This window comes from Marmota flaviventris, chromosome 6 (assembly GCF_047511675.1).
Source record: "Marmota flaviventris isolate mMarFla1 chromosome 6, mMarFla1.hap1, whole genome shotgun sequence".
Taxonomy (NCBI): domain Eukaryota; kingdom Metazoa; phylum Chordata; class Mammalia; order Rodentia; family Sciuridae; genus Marmota; species Marmota flaviventris.
The window spans coordinates 110,395,338-110,413,342 of NC_092503.1; the positions used below are offsets into that span (position 1 = coordinate 110,395,338).

At 47.0% G+C, this 18,005-nt stretch overlaps 2 protein-coding genes across 10 annotated transcripts in view; one reads left to right on the forward strand and one right to left on the reverse strand.

The window, feature by feature from the left end:
* The window catches only part of Rsph9 (radial spoke head component 9), a 52,549-nt gene that overhangs the window by 18,459 nt on the left and 16,085 nt on the right, over positions 1-18,005 (reverse strand). For 4 of the 8 annotated variants that reach the window (XR_011707732.1, XM_071613355.1, XM_027950418.2 and 1 more), the window contains exon 5: positions 17,614-17,742. The exons of 2 other annotated variants lie outside the window; for them this stretch is intronic. Coding sequence is in view for 5 of the 6 variants with exons in the window: in XM_071613355.1 (XP_071469456.1) it covers positions 17,614-17,742 (129 nt within the window). In the remaining variant the exon portion in view is untranslated. Of the gene's footprint in view, positions 1-17,232; positions 17,743-18,005 lie in introns of those variants that run through there. 2 more of the 8 variants (XM_027950417.2, XM_027950415.2) reach the window with 2 other exon arrangements.
* Positions 365-17,112, forward strand: Mrps18a (mitochondrial ribosomal protein S18A). Of its 2 annotated transcripts, none has more exons than XM_027950419.2 (6): positions 365-496; positions 7,211-7,242; positions 10,092-10,199; positions 12,734-12,857; positions 13,053-13,122; positions 16,671-17,112. In XM_027950419.2, exons 1-6 carry the CDS (start codon positions 385-387, stop codon positions 16,813-16,815), a joined length of 591 nt encoding a protein of 196 aa, XP_027806220.1. In that variant the 5' UTR covers positions 365-384; the 3' UTR covers positions 16,816-17,112. The 2 variants fall into 2 exon arrangements, with proteins under 2 accessions (XP_027806220.1, XP_027806221.1); XM_027950420.2 differs by lacking the exon at positions 16,671-17,112 and adding an exon at positions 16,409-16,653.

Genomic DNA, 18,005 nt, shown 5'->3' on the forward strand with positions numbered 1-18,005 from the left:
TCCTTAACTCAAATGCCCACGGGGTAAGAGACCTGGCAATAACAGGAGTAAAAGCCAGGAGCGGTGGCACACTGGTGGAATCCCAGCGGAGGGGGAGGTTAAGGCCGGAGGATCTCAAGTTCAAAGCCAGCCTCAACAACTTAGCAAAGCCCTAAGCAAGCTAGTGAGACTGTATCTTAAAAAAAATAAAGAGCTGGGTATGAGTCTCAGTGGTTAAGCGCCCCTGGGGGTTAAGCGCCCATGGTACTAAAATAAGCAAATACATAAAATAATAACAGGAGTAAAAGAGCGAAAAGTCCGGCGCCAGAGGTCCTGCCGAACTACCGGCTGCGCACGCGCCATTCCGGAAGCGGAAGTGCACAGAGGTCACGCTTGGTTTTCAAGATGGCGTCCTTCATGGCGCTGGTATCCGGCTGTGGGCGGCTGCTCCGAGGGCTCCTGGGGGTCCCAGTCACGACCAGTTGCCCTCGGGTTCCAGCTCGAGGATTCAGGGAAGGTGAGTCCTAAGTCCATGAGCGTCTGAGATTGAGAAAAGCTACAGAAAGTACTTCCGCCCGCCGTGGTGCGCCCCTCCCTTCCTTCACGAGACTCTGAAACATCGGCGGAGGTGCTGACCTCACAGGGTGCTTAAAACCTTTTTCCGACCTTGGTGATGGTGTTTGAATTTGTGTGTCTTGTAAGTGTTCTCAGAAAACGGAGGAGGGCAGAGAGAAAGACCTAGTTACTTAGCAGAAATAGAAACCTGTCGCGGGGTTCAGAAAAGTTTTCAGGAAGAGATTGCATCGCCATCTCCTTCATTAAAACGTCCCTGAACCATGAAGAAGGAACATCAATTTCTCTCGAGAAAATGCTGTGATCTGAAGGTGGCTTCCCCTCACCCCCGTGCCGGTAGTCTCCCCGAGAGGTGCAGGCCGAGGTGGAAAGGCCATTGAACAGCTGAGACAGGCAAATGCCGCAGGGTGGTTCCGTTTTTCGTTAATATTGTCTGGGAAAGGAGCCTAATGTCAACTGAGAGGTTACTGAAGGACAAGTGCTGTGCTTCAAGCTGTGAAGGGATTCTGAAGAAAGAAAACACAACTCTTTTCCTGAGAAGCTTAGGTTCTAATGAGATGATATGTGTGCACTTCAGTAAATTCAAGTTAGCCATTTACATGACAAAAAGTACTGGGAGATTCAGTTACCGGAAACAGCAAACCCGGTTAGAAATTTTCAGAAGGGGAATGTTTCTTGAACAGGCTTATAAAAGGATGGAATCTGGCAAAGAGTGAAAAGGTCTTTCAGGACGTGGCCTTCCTTTGTATACTGTTGGAAGCAGGAAAGAATGAGTGATGTGAAAAATAAGTGATATAGTTTTGTTTTGTTTAGGATTCTGTCATAGTATTGGCCAACCAGTATATCATTAAAAGCTGAGAAGTATCCAGTGAAAAGAATGATCATTGTTGTCAGAGGGAGAAAAAGAAGAGTTTAACAAAGGAATCTTTGGATTTGTCTTGGAAGAGTTCTCTCTTTAGATTTCAAACAAGTTTCAGTAGAGTGGCCAGCAAGTTTGAGGAAATCAAAAAGATATTCAATAAGAAATGGTAATAGCAGGTATGCTTGAAGAATTCAACTATGATGGGAAGATGGAACAATTACTAGGAGGGAAAAAAGTCCAGATACTTCCTGCTTAATGCAAGAATAATTTAAAGAAAGACACCAAAGAGATCATGCTGATGACAGAAAGAACTTGGATAAGGAGTTTCATCTGTTTCCATGCTGCATAATTAAGCCTATACTCATACATTTATTAGGTTGTCTACCAAGTGTCAAACTCTAATTGCTGCAAATTGCATATCCTTTATGAAATTCAAAGTTGAAACAGTTCTTTGCCTTTTTTTCAGAAAAAAAAAGTTGAAAGAGGGATAGTTTTTTATTTTGCTTATTGGGTTTTTGTTTGTTGCTATTTGTTTGGTTTTGCTTCGTTTTACAGTATGGGGGATGCAGGGGCACTTTTACCACTGAGCTACATCTCCAGCCCTTTTATTTTGAGACAGGGCCTTGCTAAGTTGCCCAGGATAGCCTTGAACTTGGGACCCTCCTGCCTTCCAGGTTCCTAGGATTAAAGGTATGCTCCACTGCACCAGGTCTTCTTTGTTGGATTTTTAAAGATAGGAATGTTTTAGGTTAGGCTTAGGAAATTATTTTAGTTGGAGGGTTTGGGAAATGATGGACTGTATATTCAAATGGCTCTCTAAAGTCTTCTCCATAAATACTTGGATTAGTAGCTGTTCTGTCTGTGTTAATCATTGGTAAACCTAAATCTAAGTATTAGATTGAATTGATGTGATCTTACATGAAGGCACTATCATATTCTATATTCTTGGTAATCATCTGTGTCCAGAACCTTTCAAGTTTTTGTTTTCTGGAAATGGCTCTATCTGTTATTTGTAAAGCATGGGGTATAGGCCAGGGATGCTACTAAACATCCTACAGTGCACATGTCAGCTCCCTATAACAAAGAACCATCTGGCCTAAAATGCCAATCCTGCTGTTTCTGAGAAAATCTGATCTAAAGTCTGGCAAGAGGGACATATAAAACCAACAGAGAGAGATTGATTCAATAATTATTATTGAAGGAGCAAGACCGAAAAGGGACAAAAATAGAAATTATGATTTACTAAATTCTTGCTGCACCATACTGTGCCTGATTTTCCACATATGTTTATTCATTCTTTTTAACGGTTCTTAAAGGTGGCTATTAACTGTCCTTATTTTAACAGCTGAGGAAATCTGGTCCTAAGGAGTTCAGTAGCTTGCCCAACATGAGCTATAAGTGGGAGAGGTGGAAGTTGAGCCAATAGTCTTCTCTCTCCATCAGTAACATTACCTTGGTACTCTATGGCATAGCCTTCCTGGTGTTCCCTCCTCCCCTGAAAGTTCTTAACAGTTAACTTGTTAAAGACTGTTTAATGCCTTTATGGTTGGTACTGCCAGATTTAGCAAAGATTTTGTTAGATCTTTGTCCTGCTTTGTCACTCTTAGATCCCTCATTAAGGAAATGTATTTAAACACAAGAAAACAAATGCATAATTGTATGAATTAACAACCATGATCTATACATGATTCAGTACGCTTTCAGCGTAATGGGGAAAGGCCAAAGAGAATTTGCATCATTTCTTCATTTAGTTAAGAGAGCTTTTAGAGGACTTGTCATTTCAGACAATGATGTGCCTGGCAGGGTGGACAGTTTAATGAGCTGAAAGCCAGGAGAGAAGAGTATGCAAGTTGAGGACTTTGAAATAAATTCAAGGGACAGTCAGGTGGAATGGCACACACCTGTAATCCCAGCAATTCTGGAGGTTAAAACAAGAGGACCACGAGTTCAAGTCCAGCCTCAGCAATTTAGCAAGACCCTGTCTCAAAAATAAAATAGGAAGCTGGGCATGATAGTATACACCTCTAATCCCAGCAGCTGGGGGATGGGGGGGAGCCCCTGAAGCAGGAGGATCACTAAGTTCAAAGCCAGCCTCAGCAACTTACTGAGACCCTGTCTCAAAATAAAAAATAAAAAGGGTTGAAGATGTAGCTCAGTGGTTAAGTGCCTGGGTTCAATCTGGTACTAAAGACTGGGTGGGGCTAGAGGTGTAGCTTAGATGTAGAGCTAGGTTAAATCCCCAGTACCACAAACAGAAAACAAAAGAACTCAAGGGACATAGTCCAAAGTGACCTGCTAGTGGAAAGAGATTTCTATGCAGCAGTAATCCTCCTCATTCAGAAGTGTAGGGCATGGAAATTCCCTGAGAGGTCCAAGGGAAAAGAAGGGGAGATTCAGTGAAAGAACCAGGAAATTTTAATGGTTGAATTAAAGATGAACTAAAGAAAGCAGATCTTGATGCAAGAAGTTATTTGAGAAAAGCAGTCAGTGGCCAGAAGTGCAGGCACACATCCCAAAAATGTTCTCTGCTTCCTAACCCTAAACAAGATTGGTAAGGCTACCTTCTGGCCCTCGGTTGTTCCATTCCTTCATACTCTGCTTAGGACTTGATTCCCACAGATCTTGGAGCTCGTGGTTTCTTTGACCTCACTGCAGCCATACCCTGCAATACTACTCATCATTTATCTGTCCTCACTTCCTTCTTTACTAAGCAGTTGGGTCTTTATTACAGCTGCAGATCACTGCATTTGTGTTTATGTGGCCATCAAGGTCTTTTGTGTTCCTCACAGTCTCACCACATTGCTGTTTTGCTCCAGACTATTATAATTTAATTATCTTGGACTCTATCCTAGGAGAGTTTCCTGAAGTACTCAAAGAACCTCTTTAAGAGGCATGAGCTTTCTTATGGTAAAATTCTCATACTTGGATTAGTTCCCTTTCTTCCACTAGGGCAAAGATTGTGCCTTTTCAATCCCAGCTCTCCACAATATGTAGAGTGAGGCTGTACACCCCATGGGTGCTTAGCAAATGTGTTGCCTCATTTGGGACAGATTATGAGAAATGCCTATTTTGAAGGATTTGGCCCTTAATTCTAGTTTAGACAACTGCTTCATCTTTTTCCTTAGTTTACTTGATACTGCCATATCTCTGAACACAAGGGTGATTTCATCTTTTCCCAAACAAGTTTTCTGTTAGTGCCTAAATCTCTTAGTTCAGCTTTTCTTAGCCACCCCACTTCTCTTGAATGGAGAGGAGGCTGGGGACAAAATGGATCTCAGTTTGTTTGGTTTTAACATGTTTTGCTATGCACACTGAAAATCAATACTATTTTGATGCCTATCTCCTCTTTCCAGAGGCTTAAAATCTATTGAGGGCCTGTCCAGGCTCCAGCTGGGCCCTCTCCCCCTGCACTAAGACACCACCCTGATCAGTCTCTGTCTCTTGTGAGTTCTCAGGTCATTCCTCTGGTTTGACAAATTGTCTCCCCTAGATAAGCATCTGCCTATTGTTTTACCCACTGGCTCCTAGTAAGAGGACTCACTGGCTCAGAGTTGCTGTGTGGAGAGCTTGTGAATAGTGGAGCTTGCCATGAGCTTTGATCTCTTTTCCAGGGGCCAGTGGGATGACTTCAGGGTTTGGGTCTTGGCCGAGAGTGATGTGTATTTTGTTAGAGTTGTTTACCTCATGGTTAGGACCAAGTGCCTGCACCTCGAAGGGAACCACATGTTTATCCTCTGTGTTTCAGGGCATTGTTCTTGTGCTGACTCCAGTGGTACTAGAATGTGTCTGCTTTTCTTTCCTGTGGGGCTTCTTAGCTTAGAAACTTTCCCCCCTGCTTGTTGCTCATGGGTTGCCCGCAGACCCTCTCCCAATTCAGTTTGTGCAAATTTTCAAAGTTTCGGGGCACTTGGATCCCTTACTGGGCTAGGGATGTGTGCCCTCTTTTTACTCCCCCAACCCTTGGTTGTATCTTGACACATTGCAGTGACCTTCCCTCTGCAGCTGTGTTGGCTTTCAGACTAAGGACCAGGTTGAGTCTCATCCACATCCCGTTCTTGGGTTGGTCTCTGTTCTGTACAAGTAGATCCGTGTGTGGGGTGTGTGGGATGACGCAAGTTAAGTTTCTCTGAGAAACCTAGCTTGTCTGTGAATTGATTAGTGACTACTGTGTTCTCTGGAGAGAGCCTCAGGGCTTTGCTAGTCATCATTTCTCCTTTGTGTGGCTGGGTTGGATATTGAGAGACTCTCAGGTTGGTTGTTTTGGAATAATGAGTCTTTTGGAATGGCTAGCCCAGAAAACAAATGGAGGACAATTCCAAGCAGTCTGTGTCCAATTAGGTGTCAGTCACAGAGTTCAGTGATCACGCAGATGCTGCCATGGGCCTCTAGCTTGGTTAGAATTGCCTTTTTTCCTTAGTCCCTTTTATTTTTTATTGCAAAAGCAACATATGTTTATTTTAGAAAATGTAAATAGGCAAAAAGAAGAAACTAAAAGTACCTACATATTCCTACCACAAGGGATAACCAGAATTAGGATTTGGATATCTAACGCATAGACACACAGCTGGCCAGGAGCTTCTTGCAATCCACAGCTAATTGTATCTATGCTGATGGCCATTTCCCTTGGGAGTGGTCTGTAGCTTTCACTGGGTTCTCAACGTTAAAGACCTTAGGCTTTTTCTAATCTGTACTATTTCTTGCTTTGGCCAGAGCTAAGTAAAGGTAAACTGTGGTAACCAAGCTGCTGCTTAAGTAGGGTTTTAGTGTTTTGAGAGACAGTTTGCAGCTATGCAGGCCCAAGTTTTCTCTTGCAGTAGTTAGCAATTAGAAGGGGACTGTGGCAAGTATTATGCTCCCTAAAAATAATTTGCTATGGACCAGATCCTCTGCTAACAGCTATGGCTTGCTCTCTTCCTAAATAAACTCAAAGAACAGGGGATTCTCTCCAGGAACAGTGCTGAATGTGGGCTGTCAGCTTGGTTCTTCCTTTGGTGGTTGTTGGAGTTGTCATTCTGTATCCTGGTTAGGTGAGATAGGAATTGTGTGTAACTGACAGATATGTGCAACTGATGGTCTTGCCCTGTGTTTCCTTCTGACTGTCTCAGACCTAGGGAGTCGCTCTCAGTTTGGAGTGACAGTGCTCTTCTTGAAATGCTGCTGCACCCTATCTGCAGGTTCCTTATTCCTGCAGGTTTCTTGCAACATTCCGGGGAGAGGAATGGAGAAAAATAGAGCTGAGGAGAGGATTTAATTCACAGGGCTGTCTTCATAAGGATTTAACATGCAACTCTCAGGATGTGTTTAAGGGTGAACTTGTCTCACTGATTAGCCACCACGGGGCTGCTAGAACACTGTTAGGGTAGTACTATTTTAAATTGCAAGCCTTTCAAAGTCGGAAACCATTTTGTCTGTTCTCTTTGTAAAGGGGCATTTATAGGGAGTACTTTTTTTTTCAATGCTGCTGCCCCACCAACTTTTAGGTCATAATTGCTAACCACAACAGGGTAGGATCTTGCCAGTTCTTAAATATAACCAAGATGTATCTTTCAGCTTAGATGGGCAAAACTAGTGTGGAGACCCTTAATCCCAGAGAGATGACACTGTGCCTGACCAGGGCTTGCCCCCAATCAGCCTTGGCCATTGGGGGGTAAGCCCTGAATGCTTTCTGTCCCAGATAGGGCCCACAGGAGAGGGCAGACTTGAGGCTCCTTTTTTCTGCCTAGAATTTGAGCTGTTATTTGAAACTCCCTGTTCCTTATTAAATGACTGACCTAATTTTCCCCTTTATCTCTGCAGTGGTGGAGATCCAAGAAGGGAAGACAACTATAGTAAGTATCAAGTTGGCCACTTAAAACCTCCTTAACGCTTGGAACTGCCTGGCTGTCCCTCTGAGGGAGGGAAGCAGGCCCACACTGGACTCCTGGCTCCTGGACCAGCTCCCTGGGTGACCATAAATCCTACAGTCAATGATTTTCCAAGCCTGCATTGTAATGTGGCTAATCAGGAACAGTCACTGGGCCTGGGCGGAGATTATCTGTTATTTGATTAAAGTGATCTTTTGTATGATATGGTCTCAGAGGCCTTTGCTGATACATTCTTTGGCAGGTGATAAATCAGTTTCCCATAGGGGAAACTAAGGCAGTGTTGCAGGCCTAGGGAGCCAGAGTGAGTTGCCAGAACTGGGAACCTGGATCTCAGTTCCCTTTCTTTTCTGCCTGGAATGACTAAGCTACTCCTTTAAGCAATGCACATTTGAAAGGTGACATTCTTTGCACTCTGGCCTTACTTAGCTGGCATGTTGGCTTGTCTGTTGGTAAGAAAGTTGGAATGATTGTTCATCTATCCACTCTCCCTTTTCCTTCACTGGACATATCTTACCTCCCCTCCTTGGGGAGTCACGGGGCCTAGATTATCCTATAATCCTTAAAAGACAACGCTGTTTTCACATGGCCTTCCATGCCTCAAAAAAATCCTCAGCCACTCCACAGAGCTCCTAGAAGCCTCTGTAACTTGTATGTCAGTCAAGGATTTAACCCTTCTGGCAGCTGGCCAAGCTCCGTCCTCCCCAAGACAAGTCTTTTCGCTTTGGGTCTTCCCCAGAATACTCCATCAACCTTTCCACTAATTAGCCTCAACAGTCCGGATTTTTTAGAGGACTTCCATCCCATCAGGGCACTTTTTTGGGGTTCCTTGATTAAAGGCAAATAAGCATTTACCCTGTAAACTCCATACTAGAGGAGAAAGATACATCTGATTTTTTTCTTCTCTTTCTCTCTCTCTTTGCAGTATTGGGGCTTCAATCCAGGGCTTACACATATAGGTAAGCACTCTGCCACTGAGCTATACCCCTAGCCCTTTTATAAATTTTATTTAGACAGAGTCTTGCTAAGTTGCCAGGGTGAAGCCCAGCAACTTGGGAGGCTAAGGCAGGAGGATTGCTAAATTCAAGGGCAGCTTCTGCAACTTAGCAAGATCTGGTCTCAAAACTAAAATAAATCCTGTATCAAAATAAATATAAATAAATGAATAGGGCTGGGGATGTGGCTCAGTGGTTAAGCACCCCTGGGTTCAATCCTTGGTATTAAAAAAATAAAATAGGGCTAGGGATGTAGCTCAGTGGTAGACCACCCCTGGGTTTGGTCCCCAGTACCTTAATTGCCAGCTGGCCTCGAACTTGTAATCCTCCTGAATCAGCCTCCCAAGTACCTGGGATTACAGGCATGTGTCACTACACCTGACTTTTGAGTGCTTTTCATGTGAGGCAAGAATTTGCTCTTTGTAGAATGAACATGGAGACACTCGCAGTAGCTCCGGGAGAGCCCATCCATGCCTGGAGAGGCACTGCCATGGCTGACCACGGGTGATACTTTCTCCTCTATGAAATAAGATCAGATACCTGCCATACTAGGTGGCGAGAGCTAAATGAAATGATTTATGTGAACTATTCTTGGCACAGAGCCATTCATATAAGGAAGGGTAATAAATGTGAGCTCTCTCCCATTGCAGTATGCCCTCCCAAGGCCTACTATGCACCTGTGGATTTTCTATAGCCCACAGCTTCTATTTCTGGCTATGGTTGTGGTTGCTATAGCAGAAAGGTGGGTAGAGGTATGGCATAGTGGTTGCTATGGCAGAAAGGTGGGTAGAGGTGCCCAGCACAGCCACGCAGGACTTCCAGTCCCTTTCTCTTTGGCCAGTCTCCCTGCTACCCCCAGGAGACAGTGTTGCTTCCCTTCCAAAGCCTCAAATTTTTCCCAGCCTTATGCTCATAGTTCACAGTCACAGTCAGCCACGCTCTCTAAATACCCCTTGCAATTGGAGCTGACTCCCAGATCATAGGTTTATAGCACCGAATAATTTCAAGGCTGTGACACAATACAGCTGCAGGGGGGTCACTTTGCACATGGTCTTAGCAGGGTTTGAAAGGTGGCATCTAAAATGATAAAAACAAAGAGGAGCTAGGAATGTATCTGCCTGTTTGTGGTTTTTGTTTATTTTCAAAGAGAGGAGAACTGCAGTGCACATAGACACCTGCTTTTATGGACAGGGCCCAGGGTTTCTCAGCCTTGGAACCAATGGCATTTGAGGCTGGATAATTCTTTGTTGGAAGGACTATCCTGTGCAATGTGGGATGGTTAGCAGCATCCCAGCTAGATGCCAGTCACACTCCTTTCCCAGTCCCCACATGTTTCCAAGGGTCCCCTGGGGAGCAAAATCACCTCTGGTGCGGTCTGTTTGCATAGACTTCACTCTGTGAGGTAAAGCTAGAAAGTGCAGTCTCCTCAGAACGACGTGGAGTGGGAGGGAATCTTCCCTGGTCTCCAGTGCCATTTGAAACTTACCCTGTGCATGTATTACCTTTTGCCAGAGGCCGAGAGGAAGCATAAAGTTCTAGTGTTTTGTTTTTGTTTGATGAGGAAGGAAAGGTAGCATTCAGTTACTAGAGTAAGCCTCCCCCTCTCTCTCCAGATAGTTCCCACTACCCCGTAGGCAGCCAAACCACATCCCTGTGGCCATCCCAGCTGAAACACACCTAAGTGCAGGCAGTGGAGGCCTGCTGCCACCAGACCGTCAGAGAGAAACCTCCACTAGAATTCCTGTCATTGGGGGTTTGCTCAAAGATAAGCAGCTGCACATTGATCCTGTGCCTCGGCTGTCTTCTTTCTCTTCCATTTAGATCGAAGGCCGTATCATAGAGACTCCCAAGGAGAGTCCACATCCCCCCAACCCCTCAGGCCAGTGCCCCATCTGCCGTTGGAACCTGAAGCACAAGTATACCTATGAGGTGAGTCTGCATGCAGAGACATTCAGCCTGCGTGTTGTAGAGGTTGGGTTTCTAGTTAACTTGAGCATTATCCCCATGCCATAGCCACTGTTGCATTTCACAAAACCACAAAAAATAGCAGCATTGTCCAGTGGCTATAAACCCTGCTGGACTTTAGAATCACCTGACGAACTTTAAGTGATGCCCCACATTTACCTCAGACCAACCAAATCAGTCTCTGGGAGTGAGCCAGGCATTTTTAAATCTTTCCTCTGATTCTAACATGCAGCCAGGGCTGAGAGCCATGGATTGAGTTCATGGATCAGTTATGCTTTGGAGCACTAGGAGTTATATTCTTGCAGTGATAGAATCAGGTCTGGGTTTACTCTCCTCCTTTTATTACTTTTTTAAATTGGTGCATCATAATCATACATAATAATACATTATACCATATTCATTTTGTTTTTATTTCTGTAGGTATATATATATATATATATATATATATATATATGTGTGTGTGTGTGTGTGTGGTGCAGGGGATCATATCCATGACCTGGCATAGGCTGGGCAAGTGCTATATTCACTGAGCCACATCCCCAGCCCTCTTTCTTTTATAATGAGGCTGGCTTATGGTTCTTACTGTGATCTGGGAACATACTGCTCCTTTTTCCCATATTGGAGCTACAGAGATCCCTGATTGTTCCACCTCTTCTGGAGCAGCTGCTTCTGGAGAAAGGGATAACAAGTGCCCACAGCAGCAGGCAGGGCAAGGAGGGCACACCCTGCGTTAGGCACTGTCGTGAGGGCTTGTTTTAATTCACCTAGTTTTCACGCTAATGCCTTGAAGTAGGGACTTTTCCATTCATGTTTAACAAATGAGGAAATTGAGGCATGGAGAAGTTAATGAACTTGCCTCAAATCACCCAGCTAAGTATCAGAACTGGGATACAAATTCCAGGGATACAGAACCCAAGTTCCTACTACCCTGTAGAGATGGGGAGGGGGTAGGACACAGCCCTGGAGAAATCCATACTTGTTCTTCAGAGCTGGTGACATTAAGCACTCTATTCTGGGATTTCAGGTGATTCAGGCTCTAAGCTAGTTTGACCTGTGAGTTGTCCCTATGCCCCTTTGTGGAATGGATGACTAAGAACAGAGATCCTGGTCAGATGATAAGAGCAGAAGAGGCCACATGCCCATGGGATCTGAACAGAATGACCCAACTAATCTCCTGGGCTGGGAGCCTTGGCTTCAGGCCACCTTTGGGGAGAGGCTCTTTCTCCCTTCCCTACGCCCTTCTGCCAGTGGGTGCCAGAAGTAATAGAAAGTGTACAGGCAGAAGAGTGGTGTTATGAGCTTCCTGCAACATGAAAGTTAGTGGGGATGTGGTTATGCTTTGAATCCCAGCTGCTGATCGGTGAACCCCACAACTGCCCAGCCACTGTGGGTCACTCTTCCTACCAGCAGTTTCCAGGAAATGTACTTGGCTCTGTTTATCCAGCAGAAGAAATCTAATCCCCTCTGAGGTAAAGGGTAAAGTTGTTTTCCCTTTTACCCCTTTCTACTTGGAGTACTGTTAGCCTGAATTGCACAAAGCCATCAGCTTGCGTGGCAGCCCACAGTGGAGGGCTGGGGTGATGAGCCCAGCTTATCAGCCTTGGAGTAATCTAATCCAAGTTCTTTTTCAGCTGATTCTGAAGAGTATAAGGGAGAGAATTGGGGGCCTGGGTCCCTCAGGAACTGTCCAGTGATTAATGCAAATCTGCAGTCATACAGTGAGGTGTCTGCCAGGGCAGCAAGTCAGTATATGGAACATGACTGCTAAGACTGCAGGCCAGGCCACTAGTGGAACAGTGGTGTATTCTGTTAACCCTTTCAGCCATTCTGTGAAAGGTTGGGGAAGGGGGCCGTCTCGCTCAATTCTGGCTCTCTTTATCTTTTTTTCCTTGACCCATCCTAAGCAGCCTGTTGAACATGTGATGGCCCAAAGGAAGCCCAGGAATCCATTCCCATCTGGTCAACAGGGGGGTTAGAAAATGTAGGATTAAACTTAACAACCTGGCCTCCCTCCTCAGCTCGCATTCTTGCCTAGCACTTCAGAGGAAATGGCAGAAGGCAAAGTGGGCTGTCTGCATATACTCAGCCTGTGGCCTGTAGGCTCTAGTGGCTGAAATGGCTTTCCTTCTTGTATAGAATATCTGGCGTGCCTCCTCTCCTGTCTGAGAACAATCCACCAGATATTTTACATACTGCAAGTGCATGAAAGATGGGTGCTTCTCAAAGCATTTGTAGTCTCTTTCCTAATCTAGCAGCATGCAGTCTCATGGAGGCAAAGAGAGCTCTTGGGGTTGATAATTTGGTACAGAAAATCCTACTGAGTTGAGATTAACCTTTGTTAGAGAAGGTGGCTAACTAATGTACGAAGGTCTGTGTAGAAGGAGTCATCTCAGGTGGGCTCCTGAGACACATCAACCCCTTGGAGTGGCTCCCCATGACTCCCCAGGATTAAAGGTAAATCTAGCTGACCTATGTCTCCTATGTTCGGTTTCCACTAGGATGTTCTGCTACTAAGCCAGTTCATCCGGCCTCATGGAGGCATGCTGCCCCGAAAAATCACAGGCTTATGCCAGGAAGAACACCGCAAGATTGAGGAGTGTGTGAAGATGGCCCACCGAGCAGGTAGAAGGCCCCTAAGCTAGAGGGCTGCAGGCTCCCCCCCTCCCTCTCTGTTGCCCTACGTATCTACCTTCCAGGCAGAGAAGCGGGTATCGAGAGTGGTAGTTATACCCACCCCTGTGCCCACCTCCCACTTGGTTTTTCTGGATGCCTCCTGAGCTGCAGAGACCATCCCTTATATGCTCTTCCTCCACTCAGGTCTGCTCCCAAATCACAGGCCTCGGCTTCCTGAAGGATTTGTTCCAAAGAGCAAACCCCAACTCAACCGGTAAGTAATCCTGGGTGCCAACAACCAGAGCACTCTGTGGGCCTGCGACTCACACTGGATTCCACTGGGGAAGCCATTTGTGGAGTGTGGCCCACAGCTCAGGAAAGCTAGAGTGGCCTTGGATGTCTGGTCCTTTCCTCACCAGCTCAAGCACCCCCACCCCCATCATTCCACCATGACTGCAGTGTGTACTGCTTCTACTGCCTGCCTTACTGGCCCCAGACTCTTTCCTTTTCCCAGCCCTGTGGAGCACAGACATAGAGGCAAGAAGGGTAAGGAGGCCTGCTGATTGGGCATTGGAATGTGCTAATCCCCTGTTTATGACATCACACTCAGTTGCTATGGAGATGTCAGAGTACTTCTACAAACTTTCAGTCTTCTAGCTCACTGTAGCTTTGGGGTTATTAGAGGGCAGAGCAAGGCTCGCAGGGCACAATGGCACACAGCTGTAATTCCAGCAGCTTGGCTGGGAAGGCTGAAGCAGGAGGATCACAATCAAGGCCAGCCTCAGCAGCTTAACAAGACCCTTCTCAAAATAACAAATAAAAAGCCTGGGATAGTAGCTCAGTGGTAAAGCACCCCTGCCTTCGATTCCCCAGTACCAAAAAAGAAAGAAATGGAAGAGCTCTCTGGGTCACTATACATAACAGCAGGTCATGCACTGCATGACCTCAGGGTGGCGTCCATGTAGACTAGATCACAAGCGGTGCTTCATGAAGTTGTGCAATTCACATCCAACTCAACTTTGTGTGGCAGCCTGAGAGGTCCTGAGGTTTTATCAAGGAGGAGAAGACAGCCCACACCCTTGAATCAGTCTTCCCTCCAGCCTAAACAAGGTAGCCTTTCTAGAATAGGAGCAGATTCTTGTCTAACACTCAAGCGGCTATCCTGTTGTCTGTTCCTCTTCTGTCTCTGACATCACCACACTCACGTGCTCTTAAATCTATGATGTCCCATTGTTCAGAGTAAGGCCAGGTCTGTAAAGTTGACTTTGGAGTTTCTTGTGTTACTCTACTAATGGCCCCTCCAGACAGCCTCCAGTCTGTCCAGCTGCTCTAGTAGTTTCCAGACTGGAGTGAGAAAAATTCATCTTTGTAGGGAACCAAAGATGACTGTCACAAAACAAGACCCCTTAACTCCCAGTAAACCTAGACTGAGCCCTACTAGAACCCAGGTATGGAGGGTGGGAGGCCAGATTGCTGGGTCAATGGTGCAGGATGTGGGAACACAGGGTTGCTTACTGGTACCTTGTCTCCCCTGACCCCAGAGCCTGGGCCAGAGCTGTGCCTTTACGGACACCTTGCCAGCACCCTGGCCCTGTGCCCAGTTCCACCTGTATCTCCCACATTGTGAGCTGGGCCAACCGCCAGCAGCTCTGGACATGGTACAGAGCTGGTACATGGTACAGTCCTACATCTTCCCACTGGGCTATGGACCCACTGAGGGCTGAACCCACCCTCCTGGATTTTTAAGAGACAGCAGCAGGCCCAAGGACACAATCCATCCTGCCCTGAGGCCTTTGAAGCTAGGCCAGGCTCCCTCCCATACATCCGGTGTCCTTTAACGTGACAGAGGATTGATGATGTGTGGGGGCTCTTGGGTTTCAAAAGGCCACCCTGGGGGGGAGGGGGAGTCCCGGCTATAAAGGAAATTGATTTCCTTGCAAGGGACTCTGTGGTTCCACCCAGAGGCCCTTGAGCTGCTGCCATGTATGGGGCCCAGGTTCTGCTGGTCCCCATAGAGTCGTGCTTTGTTGTCTTGCTGCCTCTGTCCACCCGCCGCCCATTCTCAGGAGAGGTAGGAAGGGGCTAATTTGGGAGAGAGCCTGGATTCTTTCTAAAGCTAAGGTGTTTCCAAAGAAATGACCAGAGGTCTCTAGCCCATCCCTGCCAGGCAGCTTTTCCATGTGGCACATGGAGCTAAAGCCCAGCTTCTCTCCGATGTCTCCAAGGCCTGGGGAAGAGAATAGCTGAGGACCAGACACAGTGGCTCATACCGGGAATCCTAGGAACTGGAGAGGGTGAGGCAGGACCACCTCAAAAAATTAAAAGGGGGCTGGGGATGTGGCTCAAGCGGTAGCGCGCTCGCCTGGCATGCGTGCGGCCCGGGTTCGATACTCAGCACCACATACCAACAAAGATGTTGTGTCCGCCGAGAACTAAAATAAATAAATAAATAAATATTTAAAAAAAAAAAAAAGGGCTGGGGATGTAACTCAGTGGTAAAGCATCCCTGAGTTCAGTCCTCAGTACCAAAACAAAAGAAAAAGAATGGCTGAGGACAGTAGCTCTGGGAATCAGCCTAGGGATCTTCTGGAGTCCTTGAACCCAGTGAGCACTCCTTTTGGCGGGCCTGCTCCCAAGCTTCATGTCCTCACCCTCTCCCCAAAAGACGGGAGAGGTCAGCATAGGAATCAATCTGGTGGTCCCTTCCCTTTGCCTTACTCTTCTTTTATCCAAGAAAACTGATCATAGGAAAAAAACTGTCCTGGGGCCAGCCCCTTTAGAGCCAGTACCCCAGCAGGGGCATTGACATTTCCAGCAGATATTGGCAGCCCCCACCCCGACTCTACACACATGGAATGCAGATCAGGCATCCACGCCCACCCACCCTCGCCCCGCCCTCACAGCTTCCCCTCTGCACAGAGCTAATAGCAAAAGACCAAGAGCCAGAGGAACTCAGCTGAAATGCATAAATCAGCAATCTTTTTTTCTTTTTCATCTAAAAATTTTTAGCCAAAAGTATTCATTTTTTAAATTAAAAAATTTTTCATTTGAGGGTCTCTAGAGGTGCTGGGGTGAACACACACCTAGAGTGGAGGCAGAGGAGGATTCCTGGCTGTTGTCATAGCTGAACTTTCAGGATAAAGGATGGGCCTTTTTGGACAGGATCCAAGTTTCATTCTGGATAGAGTAACCCCAATCCCAGTTCATATGAGCCACTTTTCCAGGAACTGTCAGGACCCTGGCCATCCCCAAAGGAGGCCAGAGGACTATGGGTGGCCATCATTTTCCCCAACCCCTCCTACTTACAGGAACCTTCCTGGGCCAAGGTTGCACCCAAAGGCCGTTATCCCTTGGTTCCCGTCATGGGTTAAGTGAGGGGCGGGGGTCCTGATTAGTTGTGGTGACCTGGGGAATTCCCTGAAGGCTGGGGTGGCAGAGAGAGCCAAGTGGGGAAGAGTGCAGGGTTCTTCCAGACCCTTGCATCACTGTCCTTCCCTGGCTGGGGCCAGAGAGCAGCAATCTACTCTCCAAGCAGCCTCTTCCTCTGCCTTCTCCCACAGCACGGACAAACACTGACAACTCGTAAAGATCAGAGAGCTGCCCAGGCTGCCTAACCCTGGCCACACACAGTTAGAGCAACAAGCACCCAGCCCATCTGTTTATAGGACACTCAGCAGGAAAATCCCTTCCCCTAGAAAAAGGAAAACTGGAGGAAGGAATTGCCTGGCGCATGGCAGCCTGGCACAAGGAGACCATACCCTGCTGTCTCCGTCCCAGCGTGCACCCTGCACTTATAGCCACCTCCTTGTGCTTCCTCTACAGTTACCTGACCCGCTGGTCTCCCCACTCCGTCAAGCCAATCTACAAAAGAGGTGCCCGCTGGAACAAGGTGGGCATGGCTGTGGGGTCACCACTCCTAAAGGACAACATCTGCTACTCAAGAACGCCTTTGAAATTCTATCATTGACTGAGACCTGGCCAGAGCACCTCCTGCACATCTGCTGGGGAGCAGCAGCAGGCCAGCTTGGGAGCCCCCACAGCGTCCTTCTGCCCTCCACCATAGGATGGCCTGGCCAGCCAGCACAAATGTACAAGGGATAGTACTTTAGTACTCTTGCTGCCAGCAACAGTGCTGGGAGCTAGGGGCAGGCAAGCTGGGTCCTTTGGCAGTTGCTGTGATTTTATGACTGGCTTGGGTGATGGTCAGTGCTGGGGCACAGGAGTTTTGCCAGAAGGAATGTCATAAACCCGACCATGGACTTACCTTCTGAGTGTGTGCTTGCTGCTTGGGAAGTCCGGGAGCCTGGGCATGTTACCATCTGGTTGCTGAGCATCAAGCCACTAAGCCCTTACACTGGAGTACCGCTGGATGGAGTTCATGCGCTAAGCAGGTTCCATACTTTTTATTGACAGCTCTGAGCTCCTTATTCTGGAGGACGTGAGTTGAGCTGCATGGCCTACATGTAGCTCTCACCTGAGTCTAAGGAGCTGCCTTCCTCAGAGGATTGCTGGTTGTCACCTCCCACGGCCATGCCACCCATCATTATCTAATGTCTCCTTTAACACATTCGAGTTCATTGCCATTTGCTTTAGGTAGGTTTCTTGGCTCAGTGGGCCTCTCCTTAGAGATTGGACACCAAAAGGAGGCAGAAATAAGGAGAAAGGCAAGACAAAACAAATAAGCCAAGCTCATTCTTTAGACTAAGCTGAATACCCAGGTTTCTTCCATCCTACAGCATGAAGGGCAAGTCTAGGTTCTTCTCACCCGTGCCCACATAGATGTAGCCGTAGTTCTTGGTGCGGGGAGCATGGTAGAAGGTGAGGCCTGGCCAGAGCAGGCTGCGCAGAACAACCAAAGCGTTGCCTCTCTCCATCTGGATGCTCCATGACCCTGCTGGCAGATGGCAGAAGTGAGGCCTGGCTCTGTGGAGGGGACGGCAAGTGTGCTCCTCTGTTTCAGCCATTTCGTGGCTCATAAAAACCACTTCTAGAGGGAGGGCTAAGGAAGTGCAGAGTGAAACTCCAACCAGTGGGTTCTGTTCCTATTGGCAAGTCTAGCTACAGGTTGATCCACGGGCACAGAGGAGATGGGAGTGGCAGGGAGATACCCTCCAGCCTCCTTTCCCTCTATGTTAGGGGTAATCACCAGTGACTTTG

Excerpts from the sequence above, each read along its gene's own strand:
- Mrps18a (XM_027950419.2), top strand. The coding sequence starts at position 385 with ATGGCGTCCTTCATGGCGCTGGTATCCGGCTGTGGGCGGCTGCTCCGA. Across the intron at positions 10,200-12,733 it reads AGCACAAGTATACCTATGAG|GATGTTCTGCTACTAAGCCA; the intron begins GTGAGTCTGCAT and ends GGTTTCCACTAG. Across the intron at positions 13,123-16,670 it reads AGCAAACCCCAACTCAACCG|TTACCTGACCCGCTGGTCTC; the intron begins GTAAGTAATCCT and ends CTTCCTCTACAG.